General features: G+C 38.8%; 2 protein-coding genes across 2 annotated transcripts in view; one reads left to right on the top strand and one right to left on the bottom strand.

The window, feature by feature from the left end:
- The window catches only part of capn9 (calpain 9), a 58268-nt gene extending 50722 nt beyond the window's left edge, over positions 1-7546 (top strand). Inside the window, exons 18-20 of the mRNA XM_072250782.1 lie at positions 1082-1198; positions 3528-3586; positions 5325-7546. Coding sequence (XP_072106883.1) covers positions 1082-1198; positions 3528-3586; positions 5325-5351 — 203 coding nt within the window. The 3' untranslated portion in view covers positions 5352-7546. The remainder of the gene's footprint in view (positions 1-1081; positions 1199-3527; positions 3587-5324) is intronic.
- A 634-nt stretch (positions 7547-8180) lies between these two features.
- Positions 8181-21026, bottom strand: part of LOC140193610 (katanin p60 ATPase-containing subunit A1-like) — a 37325-nt gene continuing 24479 nt past the window's right edge. The window contains exons 8-11 of the mRNA XM_072250771.1: positions 20685-20811; positions 14741-14875; positions 14058-14184; positions 8181-10638 (exon numbers count right to left, since the gene is read on the bottom strand). Coding sequence (XP_072106872.1) covers positions 10440-10638; positions 14058-14184; positions 14741-14875; positions 20685-20811 — 588 coding nt within the window. The 3' untranslated portion in view covers positions 8181-10439. The remainder of the gene's footprint in view (positions 10639-14057; positions 14185-14740; positions 14876-20684; positions 20812-21026) is intronic.

Raw genomic sequence — 21026 nt, 5'->3', positions numbered from 1 at the left:
TGTTACAAACTGAACCATAGCCGTTAATGTTAGCAAACACCCCACTTAACATGATTTTGTTAGCTATGCCTTTCTCCTGTGCATAAGTTCCATATTTGTGGAATACTCAGGGCTTGAAATAAAACAAAGTAGATTTGAACACCAAATCATAAACATGGGATTCTGCAGATGCTGGAAATCCACAGCAATGCACACAAAGTGCTGGAGAACTCAGCAAGTTAGGCAGCATCTGTGGAATGGAAAAAGCAGTCAACATTTTGGGGTGAGACATTTCATCAGGACATGTGAAACATCTTGGCCAGAAGTGTTCACTATCTGCATAGATGCTGCCTGACTTACTGAGTTCTTCCAGTGTTTTGTGTGTGTTGATGTGGACTTGAGCACTTATAGGACCTAGGGATTGATTTCCAGCACTGGTAGGATTAGAAAGGTTATTCCCACTTTAATGGTATTGGTAGAATTGACCCTGGCAATGATAAAAATCACGTACTGTATGTTCTTCAGCGCCTTTATCCGAAGCCTGATTATTGCTTATTGAAAACTTTCTTCCACTTGTCACCTCCCAGCTTCTGACTGCATTCACCCCTTCCATCCACTGTCCTTCTCCCTCCCCTGGTTTCACTTTTCACCTGCCATCTTCTACACTTTCCACTTTGTGCACCTTCTTATTCTGGCATTTGGCCTCTTCCTTTCTAGTCTTGCTGAACGATCTCAGCCCAAAACGTCGTCTGCATATTTCCCTCCATAGCTGCTGTCTGACTCGCAGAGTTCCTCCAGCGTTTTGTGCATGTTAAACATAGATTATCACTGTTATAATGGACTCTGAAATAACAGTGTCAGCCTTATTGAAATGGTGAACATATTTTTGACTCAAAGTCAATGCCTTGAAAGGTAAACTGATACTAGTAAAATGGAAAGCCAAGATGAATGCAGAGTCAGTAAAGATGAGGTGGCCCAGTTTCTGAGTTTCTGCTCAACCTCTTTGGCACAATGACACCGGAATAGAAGACAGAACAGCTCTTGGTATTCCTGGCAATCCCTGGACATCTCAATCCAACTCCACTTTCTTGTTGCTCTTCAGGGTTTCACCTCAACAACCAATTACTACAACTACTGGTCCTCCGATATGAAGATACTTACCTACAAATCGACTTTGATAACTACATTCGTTGCATGGTTCGGTTGGAGACTGCATTCAGTGAGTATTAACTCATAAGCTATTGGATAGAATATGCCATCTCCTGTGTCATCCTGCTGATTTTTTTTAAGAGAAAAAGGATCTTTCCTAATGCACTTTATACCTACAATTTTGTTGTCATTCAAGAAACACATGGCACCAGTTTTTTTTAAAGTACTTTATTTTTTTTACTGACTTTGGTTGAAAGATAAACATTGGCTAGAATTATCCGTAAGAGGAAATCAGGTTCTCTAGTGATGAACATTTAATAGTGCACTTTTCCCATGGGTTGAGATTGCCTACATTAAATTTGCTCTGTGTTTATTGCAAGTGTTCTGCTTAGCATGTGCAGCAAGTAGTTCCAAATTTTCAAACTAAATATTATTCCATTACCATTCCTGCCAGCCTCACATCTGCCTGCCTTAAACCTCAGCAAGTCGAAAATTGTACGGCTTAGTTTGCCAAATATTTTTTCCCATAACCCATGACCGACAATGGAACTGATTTAATAAGTATCAGCTTTGCTTTAAAATCCCATGTGACCAACCACGGCTTTTGTTCAGTCTCCTCTATCCTCCTCGTTCTCTGGGATCTTTTCACTTCTCCAACTTCAAATTCTCGTTTATGCCAAATATTAATCTCAACACGATGACATTAGAATCAGCATCTAGAACTTTTTCTTTTTGATTGTTTGACATGCCTGAGCTGTATTATATATGCATATCTACATCAAAGTTCTGAGCACTGAAAATGTGTTTCTGCCTTTGACCAAATCTTTTGTGTCACATATTTTAATTACCTGTTCTGATCACTTTTTATAGAGGTACAGTGTAAATTTGGAAAGTCTTCTGAGATGTCTTGGTGCAAACAGTGTATGTGTATATGCATGTATGTGTGTTTACATTTATATTTATTTCACTTGCCCCATCACTGGACTGATTCCACAAGCTGTGGACTAGTTTTCAATGATTCTATAACTCAAGTTCTTGATATCTATTATATTTACTGTTTCTTTTCTTTATTGTATTTTCAGAATTTATCTTTTGTACATTGATTGTTTGTCTTTGTTGTATGCCTTTTCACTCTGTTTCTTTGTACTTACTGTGAATGCTTGCAAGAAAACTAATCTCAGGTTAGTATATAGTGAAATATAATAACTTTTATAATAAATTTACTTTGAACAATCTAACCTTCCCTTCTCCCACATAGCCCTCCATGTTTCTTTCATCCATGTGCCTTTGTAAGAGTCTCTAATCCCTAATCAGTCTTTGTAAGTGTCCCTAATCAGTCTCCCTCAACCACCATTCCCAGCAAGAATCTTGCTTGTGCAGACAGAAATCAGAATTGTACAGCAGAGAAATAGGCTTTTCATCCTATCACATCCATGCTGACCCGTTCATGTATCTGGAGATACTACAAAACACAGGACACTAGTGGAAAAATTACTGGACACTAGACCCTGGTAAAAATTGAGGGAAGTTGGGGAGAATAAAAGTAGGTTTAATGTAGGATTAGAGCAATGTGGTTGATGGTCAGTGTGGATTTGGTGGGCTGAAGGTCTTATTCCTGTACTAGATCTCTCCATGACTGATTAAAGTAAATTTAATAGAAACAGTTAAAGTTCTGAGGGCTTTTGACAGTTTTTGAACTGAATAAAGCTCTTCCCAGTGGCAGGAGATTTAGTAAGATAGAGATTTTCAAAAAAAGAACTTGTTTTCTTTCTGCAGCTAACTTTAATGATTTCCGTCCATTCTCTGATAGATTAGTGGCATCAGATTCAGTAGTAACTTCGAAAGAGAAAAAAAAGACATGGCCAGGTGGAAAGAGCAGGAAAAAGATGTATCGTTGTCTTGTTCTTTCAATGCTTTAAATGGCCTTGTTTTGCAAGATTCTGTGATGAAGTGATGAAAGGTGAACAAATAATTCCAGCACTGATCTATCAAATACATCCTTGGCACAAACAGTTCAAAACAGCTGTAGAAATAATGTGACAGCACTATGAGGAGATTGACTGAACAGAGATTGTAACTAGTGTGGAACAGAACTTCGACTTCATCTCTTATTTTTAGAAAAAAAATGCTGAACCACCACAAATGATCTTAAGTTCTAAAACTTAACCATGTTTGAGTCTGGTCAAATAGAACACTGTTTGGAGGTATTCCACTCTGCAATCCAAAACAGAATCCTAGAATTCAGTCATGAGGAGCCAAATGAAGATTCAAGCACATTTTACTGTATTTCAGATCACTGCATAGAAATATTAATTTTATTTTGTGATTAACAAATAATGTATGTTATAAGTATAGTATGATATCTCTACAGTATTTATTTCTGATTTTTTAAAATATAGGATCATTTAAGTCTTTTGACACCCGGCAGACTGGTGAAGTGACTTTCAACTTGATGCAGGTAAGCAACTGAGCTTCAGTTGACACAAACAACAGGAATTCTGCAGATGCTGGAAATTCAAGCAACACACATTGAAGTTGCTGGTGAACGCAGCATCTCTAGGAAGAGCTACAGTCGACGTTTCGGGCCGAGACCCTTCGTCAGGACTAACTGAAGGAAGAGCTAGTAAGAGTTTGAGAGGGGGAGGGGGAGATCCAAAATGATAGGAGCCACTTTTCCCTTTTGCCAATCACCTGTCCAGCTCCTGGCCCCATCCCCCTCCTCCCATCCTCCCCCCACCACTTCTCTAACTTCTGCTAATGCCCCACCTCCCCCTCGTACCCCATCCGTTATTTATATACACACATTCTTTCTCTCACTCTCCTTTTTCTCCCTCTGTCCTTCTGACTAACCCTTGCCCATCCTCTGGGTTCCACCCCCCCTTGTCTTTTTCTTCGGACCTTCTGTCCCTTGATCCCCTCATATCCCTTTTGCCAATCACCTGTCCAGCTCTTGGCTCCATCCCTCCCCCTCCTGTCTTCTCCTATTGTTTTGGATCTCCCCCTCCCACTTTCAAGTCTCTTGCTGACTCTTCCTTCGGTTGGTCCTGACGGGGAGGGTCTCGGCCTGGAGCGTCGGCTGTGCCTCTTCCTGGAGATGCTGCCTGGCCTGCTGCGTTCACCAGCAACTTTGATGTGTGTTGCACTCATCAGGGTTGCTGGTGGATGCAGCGGGCTGGGCGGCGTCTCTGGGAAGAGGTGCAGTCAGCGTTTCAGGCTGAGGCCCTTCGTCGGGACTAGCTGAAGGAGGAGCTATTGGGAGATTTGGGGGTGGGGGGAGGAGGAGATCCAGGGTGGTGGGGGGATGGGGCCAGGAGCTGGACAGGTGATCGGCAAAAGGGAAAATTGGCTCCTATCATTTTGGATCTCCCCCTCCCACTTTCAAATCTCTTACTAACTCTTCCTTCAGTTAGTCCTGACGAAGGGTCTCGGCCCGAAACGTCGACTGTACCTCTTCCTAGAGATGCTGCCTGGCCTGCTGCGTTCACCAGCAAGTTTGATGTGTGTTGCTTTAGCTGACACATTTGGGATGGGCATGAGCACCAATGGATTGTTTTCATATAAATCCTTGTATCCTGTCATACAAATCTATCCACTGACTACCTGAAACATGAGAGCCCTTACACAGAAGTAGGAAGAGAATTCACAAACACAAGAAAATGCTACTTTAAAATCCATGGGTTAGGTACCTCAGGATAAATCTTAGGACATGCTAATGACACTAGCAACACATGTGGCAAAAGGAGATATTATCTTATTTAACCGCCAGCTGCAGGCAGCTATTCCACTGAGGGACTGGATATTCCATTACTGGCTGACTGCTGTGGGGTGGGGGTGGGGGTTGCTGAGGGGCATGTTAACCAGATTTCCCTCTTCTTTGATTCCCCACTGTTTATTTCCAACGAGAAATTTTCTGCAGTAATTATCCTACTTAAACATCTGTACTCTTTTATCACCTGCATGGGGTAAAGGACAACTATAAATATTAATATCAATAGGTGACCTCTTCATGCTGTACTTCCTCATTCTTGTACTGGGAGTGTAAACTTGCATGATGTTAAGATCTCAAAAATGGATCTCGCACCAATGGGTTCCTACTTATAACTAGGCTATATTATGCTGTTTTACTTGTTTGACAGAAACATTAGTTGAACAAGATTCCTTTCACTTAACCCATATTGATCTGTTGTTTTGAACAGTGGCTTTTACTGACTATGAATATCTGAAGACTGAACAGAAGATTGCTGTGCATCAGTGCATTCTACTAATGATCTTCATTTTCACATTAGACTGGGTACTATATGCAATTGAATGTAGCCTTATTCTTTGTATTTGTTGAGTTTTTAATCATACTTCTATATATTTGAGCATTCTTCTTGGAAAAATACCCACTACCAAGGGTACTACTAGGAATACAATCTTTTCTACGCTGCATTATATTCCTCCATGAGGTCATTCACTTCTAACATTGACTCCTATTGCTCTTTTAGATCCATTCTCCCAGTGAAACTCGCATACATAGTACATTAATCCCCTTAATTTATCTGGTACTTTTAAGTCTTTCAACAAGACACTCTGGCACATTAGCTTTTCTCTCTAACTAAAACCCTTTAAGGATGTGAACTCTTCCATCATATAGTTCCTTTCATGAAATTAACTCTCTGTGAAGCCCATTTTTGAGAATTGGAGACATACAGTTCTATGCTTAACAATTGTAACAAATTTTCTAAATAAGTGGATAGTGATTACAAGGTATGCACATGTCAGTCAATTTGTGAATAAAAATATTTGCTTGTGTGGAAACATTGTGGGCGAGATAGGCTGTTTCTCTTCAGTATTCTTTTGCTCCCCAATCACTTTAATATGAAAGCTCCTTGTTCACACGCAACAAAAAAAAAAAAAAAACACCCTTCCTAAATAATGAAGGCACAGGCACTTGTTTCAGGGAATTGGTGCTGATCCTGGGATTTCATGACAATTTCTGAACAGCCCTAGCTCCGTAAAAGGACTGGCTATGTTGTCATTTAGGAAATGAGACAATTATTCCAAACATTTCTCCCTTTCACTGTATCTAGGATTATTTTATAACTAATTATTTTCTCAATGAAAAAGTGACCATTTCTGAGGCTTGAAGAACCAATTCTTCCCATCACAAGGAATGGCTGAAGCAAACAGCACTTGAGAAATTAGATAAATGGAAGGATGGAGTATAAAGTCTTTTTGAAACTTAAATAGCAAAAATGGGCCAAGTAATTGCTTTCTGTGCTATAAATTCCATGATTCAATGTAGGTTTAAGGTATTTTTAATTTATACTTTTGTGAAAAGTTACATTTGGTATATTAGCTGGTTATTTAAGAGAGCCAAACAGCATAATTGTTAGAAGACTTACATTTTACTTACCAGTACCAAATCAAACATGGACAAGGTATGAGATGCATTGTGCTAATGCAGCAATGTTAAGCATATGCCAGTCAGTTTAGTTTCTGTTCAATTGAGCTAAGATTTCCATGTCCTCCAACATTTCCTGTACATCACAAAAAATAAAGGTGCTGAACAATTATATATTTGAGGAAAGCTAACAATGTCCTACCTGTGCCTGCCCCTTATGTGGGTGAGGGAGAGGGGTTGAGAAGAAATACAGTGCATGAACCACAACATGCCATGAAAGTGTTAAATGTGAAATCTACATCCTACTAGACTGTCACAAACACCAACATTAACAGAAAGAGTGAAAAGGCTCAGCATCAGAAATAATGGGAAGACCTGAAGAACTTCTGTGAGTAACACAAACATATTCATTCCCCTCCATCCTAGCTCATTCAGGTAGCTACATTGCTGGAGCTGCCCTCCTTCTCAAGCTGTCTACTGAAGGTCACTTTCTTCAAGTGCCTGACGATGGTCAGGTAGTTTGAGTTTGTGCATTTCCATCATGTAATCTGAGGTTCTGTGAGTTCCTGACATGCATATTCGAAGTTCTCACTCCCTTCCCAACTGCAGCCACTCCACTCTGAACAGTCATGAACCTGGGATTGCCTGTAATCAATGTCCTGATATGCTGTTGTTCTTTCTTAGCCTGTTACAATGTTTCCCACTGTCCTATACTAGGGCTTTACTGTGCCAGATCCCTTTCTGGGCTGTGTATAATAATTGTTGCCTAATGAACAATAAATCAGCTTTAAGAAGATAACCAAATACTGTACATAAAAGTGATACAATTCCAGTCTTCTATTTTCTAATGCAGAGTATTTGCTTATTTCTCTTGCTATGTTGTTAAATCATGAGAAGCATCAACAAAATTCACTTAAGGAACAAGGACCCATGTCAGTAATCCACCTGGAGTTGTTAAATAGCTTTGAAGTTGAGTTTTAATCATTGGATTTAGATCTACATTTTGTATTGATAAAGGGTGATGAAAATAAATTTACTGTCTGGTGCAGTATATATGACTCCTATTTCTATTGTGCACTTTATCCACAGTTAACTATTTCAAGATCTAAACTAGACATTGAGATCCAGGAAAACTGCCACACCCTCACTAGATCATCTCAACCAGCAGTGCAAACTTGCATCTCCACAGACCACCTTTACCTTTGCTAGCCAAACCATTTTTTAAGGCACGAATTTGCATTGATGAGAAGACAGCTAGGGGCTCGTTGTACCTGTGAGTTTGATATTAGCAGTTTAGGCTGAGTTCACCAGCCAACCACCTTAATTTATGTCATCAACATAGTAGTAATTTCTCTGATCAAACTGACATCACAGCTCATCTACCTTGGTTAGACTGGTTTAGAGACATTTAATTTTCTGAAACTGTAGTTCCACAAGTAGCAGGTAGCTCACAGGAAGAGGGTAATTATTAGAAAGATTCAGGCAGAACACTGCCACAGTTAGTTCTCATACCCCAAAGACAAACATCAAAACACCTTCTGAAAGTAATTACGTTACCAAAAGTAAGCCGACAGTATAAAATGCAACTCAAAATAAAAATTGTGCAGTCTAAATAATAAATTATCATTTTTATTTCAAACTGTTTATTAAAATAGTAAAAGGCATTTCCAGAGTAAAGTATAAATGTTTAAAACTGTAAAAATTCTGAAAACACTACTTTAGAACACATTTTAATTCATTTTACATTAGACTAGCAGATTGTAACTGTTCAGCTGGCAGGTAAACAAAATTAAGGTCTCAGAATTATAGATGAACAAACTATTTTCTGTAAGTAATTTGAATTCAGAATACTGACTTTATTCAACATACCATGACCAAGTTTACACTTTATACCACCTCCATACATTATTTCATAGTCTTATATCTTTTCATGACTATAAAATGTAATTGGGGAATTATCTCGGAGTCTGGTTGTGCATGCAAGGAAAATCTTCCGCAGTTTAGCTTTGAATAAATGCAAGTTAAGTGCAGAAAATAAATCAGCTAAAAGGAACATTTAGCTTGGTTTCAGATACCTCTGACCCCTGACTGGAGCAGGGTATCTTGACATACTTTCTTAAGAACAATTGCTACATTTGTGCCTGACAGAACCTTAGAAAGGCAAAAGAACAAAAAAAAAGTTATGTTGCATTCTTCCCATTTTTACATACAAGTATTCCAGAATTGGAAGATTCTAAGACCAGTATGAGTGTCAAGATAAAAATAATCTGAACTTTTTTACAAACCTAGTAGTCTCTACTGTGCCATAGGATGCAGGCCCACTCAGAAAGAAGCAGACACTAAAATGTCTAAAGATCTTAATTATTGCAATTTCCAACATCTTACTCCTATAACGCCGTGCCTCAACAGTGGGGAGAACTAGCCTTAAAATTTCTTCATTTGGTACTTCAATATTTTGAACAAGGAAGTTTTATAAAAAAAGTACACAGCTCAACTGGGACATGGTGCAGTGCAGTATTAGCTGCCTGTATCTAATGAACCAGGCCCAAAACAAACAATTCAGGAATAGAGGCGATACCAGTCTAAGCATTTATTGACATATAACGGTTCTTTCAGCTAAAATTGTCTTCACATGCCACAACATGCTAATTCTTAAATGGTAAACTGAGACAACTTAAAGATGAACTTACTATTTATAACTAACAACTCACAACGTGTCCGTTTCCAACACGTTGTTTCAATCCCCATAAAAAGTGTAGTTCATACATAGATTGCTTGTAATTATTGCTGGTAGAGAGGCCAGTGCCCTGTAGGACCTCCATGCAAGCAACACAGTTGAATAAAATGCCCATGATCTGAGGAAATAAATTTTCATTTTTAAAAATTAAGGAATAAAAGAAAAAAAATTGAACAATTGAGTCCTTTTATACCTGAGAAGTACTACTGAGTGTCTAAACAGGAACACTGCTAGAGGGTAACCAATCTTTCAAACAACAGTAATGATCCATCTACACGTGTTGATTGCAAAAATGCAATCATGACTTTAAAATCAGTGAATCCATTTCAATTCATATTTTGAGATCAATTTTAAAACTGATGGCATAGAGGAGGAATTAATGTAAACTAGCTGATTATAAATATCTCTGAAAATGGGGACAAATTTTCTCCTTTACCTTAATATTATTGTTCTGTATTTTACAAGCCACCTTTATGTGTATGTCCTTCATCTGACAAAATGAAGGGGCAGGAAAGAAAGTTTAATAAGTGAAGGAGGAAAGACAAAAAGGAATGGATACCTTTTTTCCCTCACTGTACTTTAAGGTACATTGCATGCTGTTCAACATTCGTGCTTTAAAGATTTTGTTTATTAGAAATTAAACAATTACAAAAATGATTAAGAGGGAAGCTCACTGTCAAAATCTGATAATAATCAAAAGAATTCCATTTAATGACTGTTTTATTTTATTTTTTCCTACTTCATTCAATTCTATTCAAAAGTGAATAGTGATAGTGTCAGGGAGCTGCACTAACTGGTATAGTTAAAAGTGAAACCTTCCATATTGTTACATTAACACACTTATTAACATGGTTATAAATGAAACAGTAAAGAGTAAAATAAAAACTTCTCTAAAACAAACCAACACTGCTGGAGAAAAACAAAGTTTAGAATTAAATAGAATTCTCTGACAGATCTTGATGGCAAGATTCTCCAAGAACATTTGGTTTTGCGATATCTGTGGTTTAAATAAAAAAGATCAATAAAGTAAAAAGTCAAAGACATAAGCAGCAAGAGCACAATCGCAATAATTGTCAATAGGACACTCAAGGCAATTACTTTTGGCCTGTGGCTAAAAAGGAAATCTTCTATCTTACCGGAGGTAACATTGTGATTTAGCTGTTACTATTTAAAACATATCTATATTGGTCAATAGGAACCAAACTCAGTAATCCATTTCTCATATTTTTCAAGATCTGCAGCAGAAACGGACTTTGAAATCTTTCTCAATGCCATTCTAAAGTCCTCCATGGTTGTTGGCATCTGCAATTCATCCTTGGAGATATTTCTTATTTCCTCAGGAGTTAGGCCCTGAATGCGACGTCGCATGGCCATCATGGAGGCATCCCTATAGAACAATAATAGATACTATATAGGTAATTCAGATAAAGGGTTGAGAACACAACTGAGCATTACTACAGAAGTAGGAGAGCAACATAAGAACAGAGTGGGTGCCAAGATAATTTTAACTGTCTGCTCCCCCTTAGAAGTAACACCAAATGTGAAATGCTGAACAACACACAAAATTCTGGAGGCACTCAGCAGGCCAGGCAGCTTCAATGGAGGGGAATAAACTAAGTTTAGGTCAAGACTGTTTATTCCTTTTCATAGTTGCTACCTGATCGGCTGAGTTCCTCCAGCATTGTGTGTGTGTTACTCTGGATTTCCAGGATCTGCAGAATATCATGTTTAAAATGTGAAATGGCCTTGGATTTGCCACTTCTATGACGGAAATCACTCCTCTGCATTGGCCAGTGTGACATTGTCTGCCTTTCCTCACCTGCTCCCAAAGGCTTCCAATCCGATATATACTGTACCATAAGCTTTTATGTCCATTTCCTCATCTGTAATTTTTCCAAAAGCAACATCTGCCCTTTCATCTTCTTCCTTCCTACGAGACTTTCACACATCTTTCAGGTGATAGGCCCATATTTAAATTCTATTATTCAGCATTTGGTGCTTATCCTATGGTCTCCTCTGCTTTGCGTAAACCAAACACAGATCGAGTGACTAATTTGCAGAACAACTCTGCTTCATCTGCAAGGGTGACCCTAAGTTTCTGCCTGTTTGTCACCTTCAAATATAAACTACAGGAGCAGCATCCCATCCCATCCTTGAAACACATTACAGCTTTCAGGATGTAACATCGTCTTTAACTACTTCAGATAATCAATCATTCTAATCTTGTCTCAATTCCAGCATTCAGATTCTTTTCTCTTTCATCAGTTGTTTCATATTTCATTCAACTCTTATTCACAGTCTCCCAGATACACCTTTACCACCAACACTTGTGACATTTAATCTTCCTAAGTTTCCACACTACTACAGAACTTCCCTTTCGCGCTCTCTGCCTCCCTTATCTGCAATCAAAACTTAGTTCTACTTTTCACCAGAACCTGGGAAATGTCATGGATTCCATAAATTAACTCTGTTCCTAACTCCACAGATGTTTCCTGACCTGCTGAGCATTTGTGCTTTTATCTGCATTTTTTCAATGTGCTTTTATTTTCTCGCTCATGAAACCCAACTCTTTCCCATTAAGACCTTTCCGTACTCAGACTGCAAGCAGCAGGTATCTTACCTTTCTTAATGCCAATGGTATTCTTAAAATATTTAACTATAATCAACTGTTGTTAATTCTAGGCTCATTTCCATCCCCTTCCCCATATACATTTGTGCACTTCATTTTTATTTGTCTCATAAATCTCTACTTCAAAGATACTGTTGGAACCTTGCTCGAAGTACCTATTTAGGTCTGAGATGGCACATGCTACTCTGTGACTTAGTTCATTTTAGATTCACATTTGAGGTCAGAGGAGCATTTATTTGAGTAGGCTACATAATACTTCTCTTTTCTACTGTGCCTTGTTCTCCCACCTATTCAGATGATGCAGATGCTTCTCCACCAAGTTTTATCACATGTGCAGAGTCACATTCAAATTCATACTCCCTATCATACTAAAAGTTTTAAAAAGCAAAAGATTCATCGCTGGAAATCTGAAAACAAAAGCTGCTAGAAATACTCAGGAAGCTTCTATGGGAAGAGAAATAGCTCAGTGACTGTCATCACAACACCAAGATTATGCACTGGCTCTTCATTTCCATACTGACTCTCAGTGACATAATCTGCAGACAAAATTTAATTTGTCTTAATTTGGAGTTTAATTCAGGTAAGTGCAAGGGGTTGCAGTTTTGAACATCAAATCCAGGTAGGACTTTCACAATGAATGGCAGGGCCTCAAGGAGTGTTGTAGAACAGAGGCACCTTGGAGTATAAGTACACGATTCACAGAAAGCGGAATCACCTGTAAACAGAGTGGTGCTTAACGCTGGCCTGATGAAGAGTCTCAGCCTGAAACACTTGCCCTTTATTCATCTCCATAGATGCTGCCTGAGGAGCCACAGTTCTCCAGCATTTACTGTGTGTTACTCTGGATTTCTAGCATCTGCAGAATATCATGTTTATGACCAACCTTGGCTGAGCAGAGGAGCACTTTTAGTAATAGACTAAGACAACTGCGCTGCTCCAAAGAGTGCAATATGACATCATTCTCACCCTCAGCCATCAGGCTCTACAATGAGCCAACCTATGGCCGGGGAAGTGACGACATCCTCTTTTTAGACTGTTTGTGGTAATTTATTTTTTATTCTTTCTACTTCTCTTTTAATATTTCTATATGTGCACTTGTAATGCTACTGTGACACCGTAATTTCCTTTGGGATCAATAAAGTATCTACCTAGCTAATTATGTATTTCAGATGTCCTATTTTACACAACACCAATACTGTTAATTTCCACCAGAATACTGCTCACCCCTATCCCTCTATCAAACATAACAGCTTTTATGGTGAAATATTCCTGTCGTCATTTTCTACAAACTCTAAACATTCCCAAAATGCAACCACATATATCTTGTAATAGAACCAAGTCCAAATTACTAGTCATACCTCACTGACCTATGAGATACATTTCCTAAGTGCGTTAAATTCTTCATCCTCTGCTGTCTTTGGGATTTCCAACCTCAAAGTTTTGTCATCTTTCCCTTTTCCTCATCTTTGACAGACCTTGGCTACATTAGTCCCACTACCTTCGCCGTCCTTTAACCAGTCCTGCTCTTTTTGATTCCCCTTCAAAAGCCTTGATAACCATCTTTTCAACCAGGGTTTTGAGCATTTACCTTTCAAATAATTTTGCAGAGTATTTCTTAAAAGGTTAAAGATAGCAGTTTTAAAATACAATACCTAAATTATATTTGAGGACAACTGCAGTATGAATACTCCCAGAAAATATATATAAATAAACCTATATTCAAATATGAATGTGTGAAATATGAGTAGAGCTATTTTTCACTTTAAGTGAAAACACAGCAAAGACCTACCAAGAAAGTGTTCCCCCCCACACAAGTAAAGCAAAGTTCTAACATTAAATAATAAGGAAGTGAAAAGTAAGGACTTGTATTTCACAGTTTGAACTTGCCCATATAGTTTGAAAGTTTTTAAAGCTATAGTCAGTTCTGCCTTGCAGGTAAATGTACCGTATACTCCATTTACTACTTCTTTTGAGAATAAAATATGACCAACTGATCTATTTTGTATATGGAGTTTGGTGGCTCCTACTAGTTTTATTTAAAATATTTCATACATTTGCAAATAATTTGTGCTTAGAGGTACATTAAGTTTCTGCAAAGTTAGTTTTAAAAATTGATTTTTTCATACATTTATAAAGCATCAAGTATAAACAAAGTAAGGTAAGTGCCTGAAGCAAACCTGCAAACATTAGTAATATCTGCTCCAGAATAGCCCTCCATTTGTTCTGCTATTTTTTTGACATCCACATCATCTGCCACTTCCAGTTCTCGCAGATTTATTCGCAGCAACTCTTCTCTGCCTGTTGCTGTAGTAAAAATTGAAAAAAGACCAATTTTATTTGCTGTTTTAAACCCCTTTTAAAATGTCCTTGAAGTAGCAGTAACACTGCACTGATACCAAAAAGGGTCTCTATTTCAAGCCTAGAGACTAAAATTCTGAATTCTGATGTGAACTGTTTCCCCTAGCTCCTTTTCATATGTGCTTTACCAATCAATGTCTTCAACTAACAATAATTTCAACATGCTAACTTATGATTTATTCCAGCAGTATTAATAAAGAGGGGAAGATCACTTATGAAAATTGGCTATTAACACAATTTCAACAAAGAATTGACCTGTAACTCTAAAAGAATATTTGCTGTTGATTTTTTCTTTATCTACTTGTTTGCTATACTCATAATGCTACAAGATAAATTGAGTCAAGAATTTCAGAAATATATTGCTGTAGAAGTAATTAGATACCATCACATTCAAAAATATTTTACACCAAATATTTTAAATGATTGGAAAATCCAAGTGGTATTGCACAAAGAGGCTTTAATCTCTAGTAAAGATGCATTATAACTTAAAAAAAAACAGCACCTGATGGCAGAGGAATATAAATTCGCTTTTCCAGTCGCCGCCTTAGAGCTTCATCAATATCCCATGGGAAATTAGTGGCTGCCAGAACCATAACCATCTTGGAAGGGTCATCATTTTCTGATGCACCTCCAACACCTACAGTACAGCGAAATAAGTTTACTTCCCGTTTAGCAAGAAATTTATATTTTCTATGATTTGCTTCAATGATTTCTGCTGTGGAAAATTTGATAAATAATTGTGAGGAATGAGAAAGAGAATAAAATGATAAAGAAAATGTAAGAAAGTAATATTCCTTTTGCACTGACAATCTATAAACACAGATGGTCCATAATGCTCTGCATATAATAAAGCACATTTAGCTATTAAGCTATTGCTGGATTGTGAAAGACATTTATGTCACTAATGTCTATTCAATTTTACATGTAATCTAGTAAGGGAAAAAAGGTAAACCTATAACAGACAAGTTAAGAACTTTGTATAAAAACTTCTTTATCTAAGAAAGGCCAATCTGGTGTGCACTATAGAATGAAAAGCACCAAAATATACACAATGAACAAAACCTGTAAAGTGTTGAATTTTATCCAAGCGTATTAAAAGTATGGAGATTCAATGTGAATATATCAGTCATGCAGAACAAAGTTGAGGGACTCTGAAGAGCATCATTAAAGAAATTGTGTGTATAGTAGCTCATTAATTTCATTCATTCTTAAATGCAATATCAATGCAGTACTTAATAAAAGCATTTATTTCATGAATTTATTTTGTGAGGCACCTTCTCAACACCCACTAGAGTTTTGATTATACACTCAGTGGCCACTCTATTAGGGTCACTTGTACACCAGCTCTGTATTGCAAACATTGAATCATTCCATCATGTGGCAACAATTCAATACAGAAAAACATGCAGACATGGTCAAGAGATTCAACTGTCGTTCAGACCAAGTATCAGAGTGAGCAAGAAATGAGATCTAAGTGACTCTCACCATGGAATGTTTGTTGGTGCCAGGCGGGTTGGTTTGAGTATCTCAGAAACAGCTGATTTCCTGGGATTTTCACACACAATTGTCTCTAGAGTTTACAAAGAATGGTGTGAAATCAGCTTATTATTGAAAGAGTTCAGAAGAGAGGGTCCAGACTGATTGAATGTGACAGTAATTCAAATAACCACGCGTTACAACAGTGGTGTACAGAAGAGCAAGTACCTCTGAGTGCACAACACGTCAAACCTTGAAATGGATGGGCTACAGCAGCACAAGACCCCAGAAATACACTCAGTAGCCAGGATATACCTAAGAAAGTGGCCATTGAGTGTAAATACTGGCTGAAAACTGAACTGACTTGAAACACATACTGAGCATTCACGAGCAGGTTATCAAGTAAGTACCACTTGATATCATTGTCAGCAGTACTTTCCATTACTTCACTAATAGCTGAAAGTAGACTGATGATAAGATTAACCAGATTGCATTTTTCTGCTTCTTTTTTGACAGGACACACTTTCTATTGTCTAAAATCCCATATAGTAGATGGGAACAGCTTGTCAAGATGTGCAACTAATCAAAAACAAAAGTCTTCAGCATGAATATGCAGGTTTTGTTTGTTTATTTATTCACTTATTTAGTGATACAGTGTGGAGTATCCCAGCCCTTTGAGCCTCACCATCTCAGCAACTCCGACAAACCCTAATCATAGGACAATCTACAATGACCAATTCAGAAACACCTAACCCTTTTTAAGTGGGATAATGGTGTCAGTAAAATAGTGCAATACACAATGTCCTGCAGATATGCTGTTTATTTTTGACATCTCTTCCCAGTTCACAGCCTTTCAATGTACTAATCCCTTTACTGCCTGCACCTTTTATAAAATGCACTGACATTACTCCGACAGCAACCTGCAAGCTCTATCACTAAGAAATAGACCGCTGATGCATGGGATGTTCTACGAGTCTGTGGTGGCCAGTGCGATCATGTTTGCTGTTGTGTGCTGGGGCAGCAGGCTGAGGGTAGCAGACACCAACAGAATCAACAAACTCATTCGTAAGGCCAGTGATGTTGTGGGGATGGAACTGGACTCTCTGACGGTGGTGTCTGAAAAGAGGATGCTGTCCAAGTTGCATGCCATCTTGGTCAATGTCTCCCATCCACTACATAATGTACTGGGTGGGCACAGGAGTACATTCAGCCAGACTCAGTCCAGCGAGATGCAACACAGAGCGACATAGGAAGTCATTCCTGCCTGTGGCCATCAAACTTTACAACTCCCCCCTTGGAGGGTCAGACACCCTGAGCCAATGGGCTGGTTCTGGACTTATTTCCTGGCATAATTTACATATTACTATTTAAGGTTTTATTACTATTTAATTATTTATGGTGCAACTGTAATGAAAACCAATTTCCCCCCGGATCAATAAAGTATGACTATGACTATGAAAGCCATCACCTGCAGGTTCCCCTCTATCTCACAGATCACCCTGACTTGGAAATACATCACTATTCCTTCAATGTCAGTAGCTCTTAATCAGGGAGCTCCAAAAACACTTTAAGAGTATCACGACCAAAAGAATTTTGGTGGTATAAGAAGGTGGCTCATCATCACCTTCCCAAAGGCAATTAGGAATGCTATATTTACTGTCCTTGTCAGCAAAGCCTGCAGTGCAAAAATTAAATAAAAATTTGTGAAACGACTTGATTTGTGTCCATTACTGCAATCATACACTTACAAATAAACAAATAAAACCATTGAAGTCTTTACTCTCTGGAATATTTACTAAATATGTGAACTTGGGGAAAAATGGAAAACATCAGAAACTTATTACATTTAGATACACAGAGATTCTTCCAATTGAAATAGTAATGAGAAGAAAATTCAAGAACTGCTTTTCTTTGCACAGATGTAATCTAAGTTTCTTTTCTATTTCCATAATCCTGAATATTACTGCTAAAAATGGTTAAATATTCCATGACAATTTGCTGCTGTGGCTAGGCAGTGGTTGATTCTGATGAATGGTAATCAGCCTGGAACTTCAACCCTGTTTCTCTTGCAAGATGTATAACCGGTTCAGTATTTCCAACATTTTCTGTTTTTATTTCAACAATTGGTTTGTAGTCACCTGAATACAACTGAACTAACGCTCAAAGTAAATTTATTATCAAAGTACATACACTATCCTGAGATTAATTTTCTTGCGGGTGTTTACAGTAGATACAAAGAAACACAATAAAATCAATGGAAAACAGCAAAGGTGGACAAACCACCAATGTGCAAAAGACAAGAAACTGTGCAAATATTAAAAAAAGAAAATAATGATAATAATAAATAAATAAATAAATAAATAAGCAACAAATATCAATAATACTAGATGCAGTGTCCTTAGAAGTGAGTTCATAGATTGTGGAATCAGTTCAGTGTTGTGGTGATTGAAGTTATCCCTCTAGTTCAAGAGCTTGATGATTGAGGGGTAATAACTGCTCCTGACCCTGGTAGTGTGGGACTTTAGGCTCCTGTACCTTCTTCCCGATGGCGGCAGTGAGAAGACAGCATGGCTTGGATGGTGGGGGTCCTTGATGATGGATGCTGCTTTCCTGTGACAGTGCTCAATGGTGGGGAGGGCTTTACTCGTGATGTACTGGTCTGTATCCACTACATTTTGTAGGTTCACAAACACAAGAAAATCTGCAGATGCTGGAAATGTAAAGCAACACACACACAATGCTGGAGGATCACAGCAGGCCAGGCAGCATCTATGGAAAAGAGTAAACAGTTGACGATTCAGGATGAGACCCTCCTTCAGGTTCTGGAAAGGAAGGGGAAAAGTCAGAGTAAGAAGATAGGGGAGGGGAGGAAGAAGACAAGGTGGCAGGTGATAGGTGAAACTGGGAGAGGGGGAGGGGTGAAGTTGATTGGTGAAAGAAATAAAGGGCTGGAGGGGGGGGGGGAATCTGATAGGAAAGGATAGACCATGGAAAAAAGGGGAGAGGAGCTGTTCTGGGACCTCTACTTTTCGTGATTTTTATTAACAACCTGGATGTGGGGGTAGAGGGGTGGGTTGGCCTCTTCCCCAGGGCACCACTGCTCAATACAAGAGGACATGGCTTTAAGGTAAGGGGTGGGAAGTTCAAGGGGGATATTAGAGGAAGGTTTTTTTTACTCAGAGAGTGGTTGGTGCATGGAATGCACTGCCTGAGTCAGTGGTGGAGGCAGATACACTAGTGAAGTTTAAGAGACTACTAGACAGGTATATGGAGGAACTTAAGGTGGGGGGGGTTATATGGGAGGCAGGGTTTGAGGGTCGGCACAACATGGTGGGCCGAAAGGCCTGTAATGTGCTGTACTATTCTATGTTCTATGAGCACCAGAGGGAGGTGATGAGCAGTTAAGGAGATAGAGTGAGAGAGGGAAACAGGAATGTGGAATGAAGGAGAGGTGTATGGGGAGGGGCAATTATAGTAAGTTTGAGAAATTGACCTTCATGCCATCAGGTTGGAGGCTATCCAAGAAGGGTCTTGGCCCAAAGTGCTGACTGTTTACCCTTTTCCATAGATGCTTCCTGGCCTTCTGAGTTCCTCCAGCATTTTGTGCGTGTGACTTCTTCTAGGTTTTTCCTTTCAAAGGCATTGGTGTCCCCATACCAGGCTATGATGCAACCAGTCAGTATACTCTCCGTCACGCACCAGCAGAGGTTGTTAAAGTTTTAGATGACATGCCGAATCTATACAAACTTCTACCACAGTAGAGGCAATTCTGTGCCTTCTTTATAATGGCATTTAATTGCTGGACCCTGGACAGATCCTCTAAAATGATAACATTGAAGAATATGAAGTTGACGACCCTTTCCAACTCTGATCCCCTGATGAGGACTGGCTCATGGACCTCTGGTTTCTTCCGCTTGTAGTCAATCAGCTCTTTGGTTTTGCTGACACTGAGTGACTGGTTGTTGTTGTGGCACCATTCAGCCAGATTTTTAAACTCTCATCTATATGCTGATATGGCCCACAACTGTGCTGTTGTCAGCAAACTTAAATATGGCATTGCAGCTGTACTTACAAAGTGAGTAGAGCAGGAGGCCAAGCACATAGCTTTGTGTGCTCCTGTGCTGAGGCTGACTGTGGAACAGATGTTGCTGCCGATCCAGACTGGGGTTTGCAAGTGATGAGATTGAGGATCCAATAGCAAAAAGAGGTATTGAGTGTAAATCTTGGAACTTATTGATTAGACTTGAGGGGATGATGGTGTTGAATGCAGAGTTGTAGTTAATGAGATTATCCTGATGTATGCATCTTCACTGTCCAGATGTTCCAGGGTTGAGTGAATAGCCATGAAGTGGCATCTGCTGTTGACCTGTTGTGACGGTAGGCATACTGGAGTGGATTCAAGTTGTTTCTCAGGCAGGAGCTGATGTGCCTTGTCACCAGACTCTCAAAGCACTTCATCTCAGTGGATTTAAGTGCTACTGGATGATAGTCATATTTTCTTGAGCACCGGTATAATTGAAGTTTGCTTGAAGCAGGTGGGTACTTTAAACTGCCAAACTGAGAGGTTAAAGATATCAATGAACACTCCAACCAGTTAAATAACAGATTTCCAGTTGTCTGTCAGGTACCCCATCTGGCCAGGCACTTTCCGTGGGTTCACCCTCCTGAAGGGTGCTCTCACATCGGCCTGATACTGAAATCACAAGGTAGCCGGGGCTGTGGGTGTTCAAAAAGATGCCTCCACGATTAGTAGGTTAAAGAAAAACGAACAGAAACTCAATCAGTATTTCCATATCATACTGCTAATGTGAGGCCTTTGTTGGGAAACGTGATATGGTGTTAACAATAAGATGTTAAAGTCCATTATGAAATTCTGCATAATTCAGTAGCTAGTTAACCTTGACTTGTGTAAAGAATGATTATCAGGGCAAGGTCCCATGATTTTCAGAGGAAAGAAAAATAAATCTTACCATCCATCTGAACGAGGAGCTCTGCTTTCACTCTTCTGCTAGCTTCATGCTCCTCAGCAGTTCCTCGACGACTGCAAATGGAGTCAATTTCATCAATAAAAATGGTTGTTGGGGCATAAAATCTGGCCTCAAAAACAAAAAAAAACAGGAACTGTCAGGTGATGTCTCAGCATCATTTCCAGCAATTTTATGACAACCTTTCTGATATCTTCATCAGCAATTGAGTACCCTTAAGTTATTTTGAAAGACAACAGAATTTTCAAGAATAATAAAAGCCAGAAAAATAATGTCAAACCTACCCATCATCTCCATGTCCCTGATCTCTCTAGCAACTATGCTCAC

This window comes from Mobula birostris, chromosome 2, assembly GCF_030028105.1.
Source record: "Mobula birostris isolate sMobBir1 chromosome 2, sMobBir1.hap1, whole genome shotgun sequence".
In the NCBI taxonomy this organism is placed as follows: Eukaryota; Metazoa; Chordata; class Chondrichthyes; order Myliobatiformes; family Myliobatidae; genus Mobula; species Mobula birostris.
Note: the sequence above shows the minus strand (reverse complement) of the source record. Positions and strands in the feature narration are given on the sequence as shown.